This window comes from Rutidosis leptorrhynchoides, chromosome 2, assembly GCF_046630445.1.
Source record: "Rutidosis leptorrhynchoides isolate AG116_Rl617_1_P2 chromosome 2, CSIRO_AGI_Rlap_v1, whole genome shotgun sequence".
NCBI lineage: Eukaryota > Viridiplantae > Streptophyta > Magnoliopsida > Asterales > Asteraceae > Rutidosis > Rutidosis leptorrhynchoides.
Window position 1 is genome coordinate 122,513,813 of NC_092334.1, and position 10,739 is coordinate 122,524,551.

The following is a 10,739-nucleotide window of genomic DNA, read 5'->3' on the forward strand; positions in this document are numbered from 1 at the left end:
ATATGAACCATGAATATTGCGAACCTAAAAAAAAAAAAAAAAAACTCACACAACCCACCTTATCTCATTTATTTCATCTTAACCTCTCCACAAATAAAAAGTTCCTGATACAGAGAAGAGTTCGTAAGAATGACACGTAGTCACGTACAAATCGAGAAATGGTAAAAAAAAAAAAACAAATAAATATTAAATACTTTAATATATTAAATATTTAAATAATTAAATAAATTAAATTTAAATAAAATTAATACTAATAATACAACTTCAATTTATTTATTACAGGTATTATTTCGCTTAAAACTTCATAAAATAATAAATAAATAGCCATACCTCCAAAAGACCTTAACAAAAACAAAATAATAAAACATGGTAGGAAAAGAATCAGTGAGTGGCGCATCATTTGATCTACCCGAAGAAGTGTTATCAGTTTTACCATCAGATCCATTTCAACAACTCGATGTTGCTCGCAAAATCACATCCATTGCGCTCTCGACACGTGTCTCCGTTCTCGAATCGGAATCCTCCCATCTCCGGCAACAAATCGCTGACCGTGACGCCCTCATAGTTGACTTAAATCATCAGCTTGACTCCGTTGACTCTACCGTTTCGCAAAATTTAGATAAACTGTCACTTGCGGAACAGGAGAAAGTAGGGTTTGTGTAATGAATTTTGTTTAATTGTTAAATTATTATACTAATTCTGATTATTTAATGTGCTTTTGGTTGTTAATTCTAGGTGAATTTGACGAAAGAGAACGCGTTGCTGCTGGAAACTGTTGATAAGCTCAAGCGTGATGTCGCTAAGGTAACATTAAAACCTAATCGTGCTGCTAATTCAGTGTATTAAGAATATCATTCATTATTTATATTATAATGTTTAATTTAATTAATAAATTAATTGAAATGGAATAATACTCGGAGCTCGTAATGTTTATAGAAGGATGATGTGGAGACTGGATAAACAATTGTTTGTTATTGTCCAGTGGAAATAAATAAAAATTTAAATGAAAGATTACAGTTGACTAAATTTGTATTTGTATACGTCACTTGTGTAAGATGAAGCAACATTGTTATTGGCTTATCATCACATTACTCTTATATCAAATTATTTTTATTTTTTTGAAAGCAAGCAGATTTATAAAAACCACGACGGTTCAATATACAAAGAAGGTCACCAAGGACCCAACGACCTAGGACGAAAACCAAACTAGACTACAAACCTAAACTGAATATGTACTAAAATTAAAAGAATAAGCGAGATAATCAGCCTATTCCGGTACGATTATTTGCCAAAACTACATACGACCTTGGATTTATCAATCATTGATGCCACTTTAAGTTAGCCTTCTTGTTGCGCTTCGAGATCCATCCAAAACTCATACATTGAACCTCGGCTAGAATTTTCGATGGGATCCATTCCTTGTTATTAAAAACTTTATTATTTCTAGCCTTCCAAATGTAATATGAACATACCGACTTGATTGCCTCCCAAATTGACTTGCCTTGTTGAGAGAAATTGTTGCTCAATGAATCTTACTTGATCGGATCGAGCAAATGAAGTTTGTCCTAGGTTATATTCCACCATTTTAGAAAGATCTTCCATACTTCCGTTACTTTGTTGCACTTTATCAACGAGTGGTCAACCGATTCGGGCTCATCTGCACAAATTGGACATAGCAGAGGGTCTAAATCGATTCCCCTCTTATCGAGCTCCAAACGAACCGACAATCTTTTATGATTTGCTTTCCATGCGAAGATCCAAACTTTTTGGGGAATTGATTTGTTGCGAGCTGTGCTATTACCTTGACTATTTGGCAGCCACTTTTCATCGATCATCAGTGCAAGTTGTTTAGTCGAAAATATGCCATCGTTACTTGGAATCCATCTCGATGTATCCTGTGACGAGCTTTTAAACCGGACTGATTGAATTATTGACGATAGTTCTTCCAAATCACTAAGTGCCCGACCGTGAAGATCTCTCAGCCATTTCCAATGACCTGAACATAAGTTGCCCGTTTCCTTGACCCGATCTTGAACAGTTGCATACTTAGCACTTTCCTAAGCATATAATCTGTTAGAAGAGTTTTTGAGTGTCGAATTACCAATCCACGAGTCAACCCAAATTTGATAGTAGCTCCATTGATAGTGTCAAATTACCATTAGTATTATAATATGCAAATACATTTTTAGGGCTGTAGTCATAGCATGAACTCTCCTCTTATCATATTACTTCGTAAATCTGGTGAATATAATATGACAACTCGCATCAGAAAATTAAAACGTCACATTTCCTAGAAAGTTTACAACATATACTGAAGGTATCATCTTTATTTGATTTTATTTTATTTATTCATACAAATTATGCGGCTTGTATCTTGTATCCACAAAATTGCGGCAGCTAAAGTTGTTAGGCTTTTAGGTGGTAGTAGCGTTAGCAGCCGTGGTGGTTGGTGTGGAGGACGGTGGTGGTGGATGGTGGCAGTAGATGGCTGTTGACTTGTTGTAGGAAGGGATTGTGTCGAGTTTGTTTTATTTAGGCGTGTAGCATGTGTTTATATGGGTTGTACTGCTTTATATAGAGTTTAGAAATTAACGGGGTGTTTGGTTGTAAAACCATTGTCTCATTGATTATAAAGACCCCAAGATAAATGCTTTATATGAAGAGTATAAAAGTTTTAATATAGGTATTGATGATAATGGTTTGGGTCATATGCATGGAATATGATTCACTTGCAAAATGCCTCGGTAGTGATTAGTAGCAACTCGAGGCTCAAAGTTGACTAGGTTCTTTTTTTTAGGTTGTTAACGGGCACGTGGCATCTATTCTCAATAGGCAACCATTTTGTTTTTTAATGTATGTCATAACCTACCTGTATGAAAACCCATACATTGCAATGGGTATGTAACATGAACTCACTTTGTACTTTTTGGTCGATACATATAACCATGCTAGCATTTATATTAGTTCAAGAACTTTTCGTTTCATAATGAATGTATGTAATTGAATGGATGAATTAAAACAACAATTAGTTTGTTTCTCTCTTTAAAAGTCATCAACTAAATTATGTTTATATATATTACAGTTGGAAAGCTTCAGAAAGACACTCATGATGTCTCTTCAAGATGAAGAGGGAAGTCCGGTAAGCAGTTTCTTTAAGGGTTTTAGTTTTAAGAGCTCGAATAAACAAATTCTACTTTCTGTCATCTGTTTTGATTTTGGATTATTAATATCATCCCAACTGTTGTCTAAGATTTAAATTTAACACCTTCGAACCGATATTTTTAACCTAATTTGAGATTGTTATTCCTTTCTCATAAATCAAATGTTCTTTCTTTACAAGATTGTCCTTTGTGGTAATTTTATGTCTTGATCCCTTAAAAGAATCATAGTTGGCTAGGCATGTAAATGATTTTTTTTTTTGTGATTATTACAAAACACCATCTCTAGGCAATAGGTGGTTATCTGATTCTTGTTATTCATAATTGCATATTTACATTTAAATAGGTTTTAGGAGGTATCTAAATTGGTAAAGATTTTTCCTGAAGTTAGAGGTCCTATTGTGTACAACAACTGAATAATAGGATGCATAAATTTGAAACTCAATGATTAAATAATGTAATTCTAGCTTACATGATTACGTGCTTATTAAAATCCCATTGTGTTCTTATACATTGCAGGCAACAGCTCCTTCAGTTGTTGCAGCCAATGTTCAAAACCGCACGAGCTCATCTCAACCATATTCTGGAGGTCACAAACCATCTTGTTACATTTCAAATTATTTTATCTACAAGAACAGCTTTTTTTTTTTTACTTATTGTTATTATAATTATATATGATATATGATATATATGTAATTATTAGTTGACAGAAGAGTGATATAACATGTTCCAGATGATGAGGAAAGCGCTTCATCTATAAAGAGTCGGTCTTCAAATATAGAAAATTCACACCATGATGAGTCTGTGATGGAAGGTGAGACTTAAAAAGTCAGCTTTTAGTCTTTTAGTAAACAAAATATTCTTTTACTTGTTTGACCAGTTTTGGATGGGATATGAGTTTCATATAAACTCTACCTGAACATTTTTTATTATTATTTCTATTTTTATGTATATATAACAGCCACGAGACCTCGCATATCACGAAGCCTTTTGTTAGCATCACAAACAAGCACACCTCGGCTTACACCTCCAGGGTCTCCGCCTACTTTATCAGCTTCGGCATCTCCGACAAGGACGTCTAAGCCGGCTTCTCCAAGAAGGCACTCAATTTCTGTTTCATCTTCTACTGCATTTTCATCTGTTAACTCAAGTCCGTATAGCTCAATGTCAGGTACCAATGATGCATATATTATACTTCTAAATTAAATGCAAAAATCACTACAATAACTTATGTAAGTAGAGGACACTTTGGTTGACAATTTCACACTGTTAGAAGTGTAGGATTACAAATTCCATTATGATTTCCAATTTCCTTATTGTAAAAAAAAAAAAAAAAAAAAAAAAAAAAAAAAAAAAAAAAAAAATAGATAAACTTCATATTTCGCCCGATGTTTATGCGCTTTAGAATAGAGACAATTTTTTCTTCAATCGTAAGCACCGAATTTCTTAATACTATATTATTTCATCACACCTGCAAATGTTGCTAACAATTACACGTTTTCATAAACTTTGAAGACAAAGAACTGCACACAGAATCAAGTTTTTTTTTTTTTTCTTTAGTGAAAACAAACACAGAATCGAGTTTTTTTTCTCTCTTATTGATTGATGGCTGCTTTTTGTGTAAAATTCAGGAAGAACTCGGGTGGATGGTAAAGAATTTTTCAGACAAGTCAGGTAAAGTGAAAGTAGTAACATTGGATAAGTGCATTCAAGATCTTAGCAATCATTTTTCAAATTATTAAAATTTAATTGGTACAAATGTACGATATAATTTCCTGATTGATTCTTATCATCAAGACAAATAAACTGATTGCGGTTTTTGCTTGTTTTTGTATTCTTTATCAGGAGTCGGTTGTCATATGACCAGTTTTCTACATTCTTAGCAAATGTGAAGGAACTAAACTCTCAAAAGCAATCAAAAGAGGTACATTTTTTTTCAACTGTATTTTGCTCCTCCTTCCATTTTTGTGCATTTTTTGTTTTGTTTCTAATAATTTACAAATATATAACTTGTGATTATAATATAATATAATAGGATACTTTAAGGAAGGCAGATGAAATTTTTGGACCAGACAACAAGGATCTGTACAATATATTCGAGGGATTAATCACTCGTAACTTCAATTGAAACAGCGATATTTTCATTGGTATCCATGACTATACCCCACTATTTTCTTGATTGTAAATACAATCTCATTGCACCATTTTGTATATTATGTCAATGTTACATAATTTAATGTATTTATCTGTTACCCTGTTTATACATTAGATTAACCATGTATCAAATGTGTTAATAATGACTTTATGCACATAACCTTATACTCCGTATATGTTTATACTTTTGTCCTAGATTATAGAATATCAATATATCATTCATGTTCATGCGTCATTTTTTGGAAAAATTTCTTTAATCCGTTTACAACTTTTGACTTGTGCAAAAAGATTCAGGCAAAAAAAAAAAAAAAAATAACTTGAAGGACTTGATTCTGGTGAAGGTAAAGACAGTTGAACAACTCTGATATGATGTTTGTCGCATTGAAATTTATGATGTTCTTTTAAAAAAAAAAAAAAAAAAAGAAAAAAAAAAAAAAAAGGTCCGTATTTCACCTTTCATGTAGAAGTCTAGAGATATCATTCCATTTATGGGTATCGATTTTGTAATAACTCGACCCACATTGGATAAAATTTGTAAGTTTGAGTCCCTTATTAGTTAATCCATCTTTACCAGATACAACGTGTTTTGGGACTACGAGCATAGCAGGTTCCCTCAGAACTCTGCAGTTAAGTGTACTCGAGCGGGAGTAGTATCAGGATGGTGAACTCTGCAGTTAAGCGTGCTCGAGCGATAGTAGTACTAGGATAAGTGACTCCTGGGAAGGCCTCGTGTGATGTTATCAGAATCCATATTTGACTTATTGTCATCTTAGACTAGAATAGAACAACTCATGATAATGCCTGAAAATGCAAATAAACAAGTCATTGGGCTAAATCTGCAAATTAAGAAATACTAAAGGTTCTCTTTTGTAATTTATTCAATACACGCGCAAAAACGCACACATTGTTCATCTAGTCGCCCAGCTGGCGAGTCTGCGTCAATTTCCGGTGGAAACTCATCAAATAAGGTTCGTAAAACCCAAATCTTATGACTAATACATTAATCTTTACTTTTTATATGATTTCATCTCAGTTATCTGTGTTTATTGTTATCTGTAAAATAATTTTACTTAGAACATTAAATTATAGTTTATCCGTGTTTATTGCAATCTGTAAAACTACTTAACTTAGAAGTTAGAATAATAATTATGTTACAGTATTTGATAGTGATCTCGATTTAGGTCAATTTGCGATGGCGAGCTCAGTAGATGCTGCCGGCGAGCCGATTCCGACGTCGGCGGTGTTAATGTCGGCATCGAAACACATAGCCACCAGATGTAGGGGTGAAAATGTTGCATTTCTTAAGTGTAAGAAGGAGGATCCTAATCCAGAGAAATGTCTCGAAAAAGGCAGACAAGTCACTCGCTGCGTATTGTCACTGTAAGTGTATGTGTGTGTATATGTAATTGACTGTTAATTAGGTGAGATTTTGTATATTTTTGCCCTAGAAATAGAGGATTAATTAGGTTACAGATTGGTGTAACGGATCGATATGCACATACAATGATACAAGTGAAACAGATGCTGCAAAGTTACTTTAGTTCTGTTATATAGTATAAGAATATATTTAGCTTTCGATAAAGTTAATAAAGTTATGTCAAGTGCAGTTAGTATGTATCAGTTTTTCGCTTTTGCTTAAGTCTGAGCCAATTCATTTGTTTCCTTCAAGTCTAGTTTTGTAGTGGAGTCCTAAGCATGTTCTTAGTGGGAGTTGTGACAATCGCACCACTCGAACATGCCCTACTGTATTAATTAGATTTTGAGTGGTACCTTTCTTTTCTGTATATTGTCATAGTCTTTATAGAATATATCCCATCAAGACTAGTTAAGGATTCAGAGTGGGATATTACATTGATATTGGTGCGTCAATACCATAATTCTCTGCTCTTTCATTCAAATTTTCGTCATCAAAACCACGTCAAGTTCTCGTGTTTTATCAGTTAGTTTGATTATGGTCTGGGTATATAAACATCTAGGTTTATTAGTTTTCTTATCCAGTGAAGTTAAAATGCAAGGATTGTAACACTTGAAACCTAAGATAAATATAAAAAGGTAGAAGGTTTTTCTCTGTTCGCACTACCCGGGAGGGTGAGTAAGAAGGATTATTCCCTGGCTGTTTCCAACCCATCGCTGGCCACCACTAAATATTCGTCTTAGACATGATTCGAACCCGAGACCTCTTGCTCAGGGCCCCAACCACTGGGCTATCTTGTGATGGTTTCCAAACCTAAGATAAGTATAGTGTATCATATTCTTTTGTGTTCATTTCATTTCTTGACTTCTGATGGATTATTCTTTACGTGGTTATGACTTCACAAAATTACTTGAGGTGTGATATATGCATTCTTCAAAATAACTCCTGGTTATGTGATTTATCACAGTAAGTTATAGTTGTGAACATTTGGATATATGCTGTGTACTTTTGTACTTACAAGTGTGTAGTTTTATATGTGGATTTTAGCAATACCATTTGTGTACACTCATGTAAAAGCGTACATACAATTAATTTTTTAAATATATCAGGGTAATATCGTTATTCATCATCTATTTATTAGTTTTACTATAGTTGCCAACCCTATCTTTTGAATAATTTCTTAAATGCCAACTCTAGCTTTTTTTGAGGGTGTTTCTTTTCTTTTGAATTCTGTAGCATCTCTTGTGCTATCTTTTATTCTCTTTTCAATGGAAAATAAGTATTGCTGTTTCCTGTTGGTCTTTGTAGTTTTCGCAAGCAGACTTATTTTATTCTCTTGGGATAGTTGTATAATGTATTGGCATTGTTAGGATCAATGTCATGATGTGTACATTGATAATTAAATTGTAGTTTTGTAGTTTTTTAGATTACAATAATGAGTAGATAACCTAAAAACTTGATTCGCATGCAGGCTAAAAGATATTCATCAAAGCTGCACAAAGGAGATGGATGCTTATGCTGGCTGCATGTACTACAATACCGACGAATTTGAGTTATGTCGCAAAGAGCAGAAAGAGTTTGAAAAAGCATGCCCTTTAAATTAATGGGAATGGATATTTAGTTCAAATTGCTCTAAATAATTCTGGCTAGTTTCCCGAGCTTGATACGTTATCGACTGTCTTTTTTATGCAAACTCATTAGATGCTATTTGCAAGCAATGTTTGTCATATAGGATCTGTAGTTTGACTGCTTCTTTAATTGAGTTATTATATTATATTCTGATTCTGATTATAGATCTGATCTGAATATGTTGTAATCTTTGTACTTGGTTTGGCTTGTAAGAAAGCTATCAAAGCAAAAATGTTCCCATGTTTTTCAAGTGTGTTAAGTTGATGGTTATTTTGAAAGGTCAAAATCAAGTATGATGGTCATATGTTTATTAATAGGTTTTCCATATTTTGTCATGTTATTTCAGCATGCAGTGATTCCCGATCTGAACCCTTTTACATCTTTGGTGTATATGATGGCCATCGAGGTATGTACGGAAGATTTTATACAATTCATAATTTGTGTAGATCATGAGTCAGCACAGCGTAATATTTTTTGTATTTTCTGTCAAAATTTCTCAACTGTCATTTTTTCCATTTCCCGAAATACATCAATCTAAATTTTCAAATATTGCATGATAAGGTGGTTGGGACTTCAACATATTCCCCTTTTGTTTCTCATCCTATACTTTTCTAAGAAGTATGTTGCATCTTGTGCCTGTAGCTTGCTACAAATAACAGTCTATTGGTTATGCACAAAATGATGGATGCTACTATATTTATACATGAATATCTTCCCTGCATATGGTATTCCTTGTATATATTTATCTTAGACAAAATTGCACTCTTGGTCCTTCAACTTTGTATCAAACAACACATGTAACTTTTTTTTTTCTTTTTTTTTGACCTCGATGAACCTCATTTATCAATGTTTGACACGGATGACCCCGTCACTAACTTTTGTTAAATTATGTCCGTTAAATTTGCTCACATGCCTTGCCCATGAGGGTAATTTCGTCAATTTACAATTTTCTTGTTCATCCTCAAACTAAAATATCGTCAAGGAGAACGTAAATTGACCAAATTTCCCTCATGTGCAAAGCATGTGAGCAAACTTAACGGACCTAATCTAACAGTGACGGGGTCATCCGTGTCAAACATTGATAAATGAGGTTCATCGAGGTAAAAAAAAGACAAAATTGTCCATTTCATCCATGTGTTTTTCACTTTTTGCCCGTTTCATCTCTGTGTTTTATTTTGTTCATTTTTCATCTTTAAAAGTGTTTTAAAGTCCCATATTCATCCCTCACCTTAACTAAGGTTAACTAAGTCGTCCGTTAAAACTATTGACAGGACTACTCACGTAATTTTTAACTAATTAAAATTAAAAATCAATTCATTGTTCCCTATCAATGGGTAGTCAAAATTAAACAATTCTGACTATTCACAGCTGCATCAAATTCATACATCGTAAAGGTTGAAAGAATAAATAGATTTTGTAGTTTAATTTTGACTACTCATTTTGTTTTCAATACAACAAAATCATCAGCAACATCTTTCATTTCTCTCTCCTGCCAAAAATCAATTCACTTGCAGACCCAAGTTGACAGTGCAAAAGGGTTTTAGGGTTCTTGCAGTCGTTCCAAATAAGGTTGGTGTGTACTTGTCATCTCCACTAACTATATTATAATTACTCCGTAGTTCATTCAATTTCATTTCACTAATAATGATAATAAATAATTATTATTCTTTATAATGGTGTTACTGGTTCTTTGGGTTTGACTAATTCTATTGAAAATGCCCATTAAATGGGTGTAATTAATGGTTGTTCGTCTCTTTGCATGATGATCAAATCCAACAACAATGATAGCTTTTGCTTTTATCATCGTTCAATAAATTCACTACCACCACCAGCAATTGTAGTAAATACTAGTCTATTTAAGTTTTTGTTATTTTGTATATGTTTGTGAGTGTTGAATTAGTCGTGTCTCAACAGTCAACTGCAATTTGTATCTTTAGTGAACTGCAATTTGTATCTTTAGTGGATTAGTAGTGCAGCTATTCTTTTCATATACAACAGGACTAAGTATATATGTTTTGCTATACTTCCGAAGACTGATACATAATTTTAATAAGTTTGTGAATTAGAAAATGAATTGATTTTTGTAGTTTAATTAGTTGTAGATTACGTGAATAGTCCCTGTGAATAGTTTTAATGGATTCAGTTAACATTCGTTAGGGTGAGGGATGAAATTGGGACTTTAAAATGCTTATAAGTATGAAAAATGCAGAAAATAAAACACAGGGATGAAATGGACAAAAAGTGAAAAACACAGGGACGAAATTGACAATTTTGTCCAAAAAAAAAAAGAAAAAAGTTACATGTGTTGTTTAATACAAAGTTGAAGGACCAACGGTGCAATTTTGTCTTTATCTTATATTGTTCTTGTTGATTGCAGGTAAAGT

General features: G+C 33.1%; 2 protein-coding genes across 3 annotated transcripts; both read left to right on the forward strand.

Annotated features, from left to right (window-relative positions):
• Positions 1-320: 320 nt before the first annotated feature.
• LOC139891340 (uncharacterized protein At4g15545-like) lies at positions 321-5,512 on the forward strand. Its single transcript, XM_071874299.1, has 9 exons — positions 321-648; positions 736-804; positions 3,083-3,139; positions 3,678-3,747; positions 3,892-3,972; positions 4,120-4,329; positions 4,790-4,832; positions 5,004-5,082; positions 5,194-5,512. Exons 1-9 carry the CDS (start codon positions 367-369, stop codon positions 5,284-5,286), a joined length of 984 nt encoding a protein of 327 aa, XP_071730400.1. The 5' UTR covers positions 321-366; the 3' UTR covers positions 5,287-5,512.
• A 654-nt stretch (positions 5,513-6,166) lies between these two features.
• LOC139891341 (NADH dehydrogenase [ubiquinone] 1 alpha subcomplex subunit 8-B-like) lies at positions 6,167-8,500 on the forward strand. Of its 2 annotated transcripts, none has more exons than XM_071874301.1 (3): positions 6,167-6,280; positions 6,494-6,692; positions 8,198-8,500. In XM_071874301.1, the coding sequence occupies exons 2-3, from the start codon at positions 6,505-6,507 to the stop codon at positions 8,328-8,330; spliced, it is 321 nt and encodes a 106-aa protein (XP_071730402.1). In that variant the 5' UTR covers positions 6,167-6,280; positions 6,494-6,504; the 3' UTR covers positions 8,331-8,500. The 2 variants fall into 2 exon arrangements, with proteins under 2 accessions (XP_071730402.1, XP_071730401.1); XM_071874300.1 differs by having other exon boundaries at positions 6,170-6,280; positions 6,480-6,692.
• Positions 8,501-10,739: the final 2,239 nt, after the last annotated feature.

Bases quoted from the DNA above. Each gene is read 5' to 3' on its own strand.
- LOC139891340 (XM_071874299.1), top strand. From the start codon at position 367: ATGGTAGGAAAAGAATCAGTGAGTGGCGCATCATTTGATCTACCCGAA. The intron at 649-735 runs GTAGGGTTTGTG...TGTTAATTCTAG, and splicing joins CACTTGCGGAACAGGAGAAA to GTGAATTTGACGAAAGAGAA. The intron at 4,330-4,789 runs GTACCAATGATG...TGTAAAATTCAG, and splicing joins TCCGTATAGCTCAATGTCAG to GAAGAACTCGGGTGGATGGT.
- LOC139891341 (XM_071874301.1), top strand. From the start codon at position 6,505: ATGGCGAGCTCAGTAGATGCTGCCGGCGAGCCGATTCCGACGTCGGCG. The intron at 6,693-8,197 runs GTAAGTGTATGT...ATTCGCATGCAG, and splicing joins ACTCGCTGCGTATTGTCACT to GCTAAAAGATATTCATCAAA.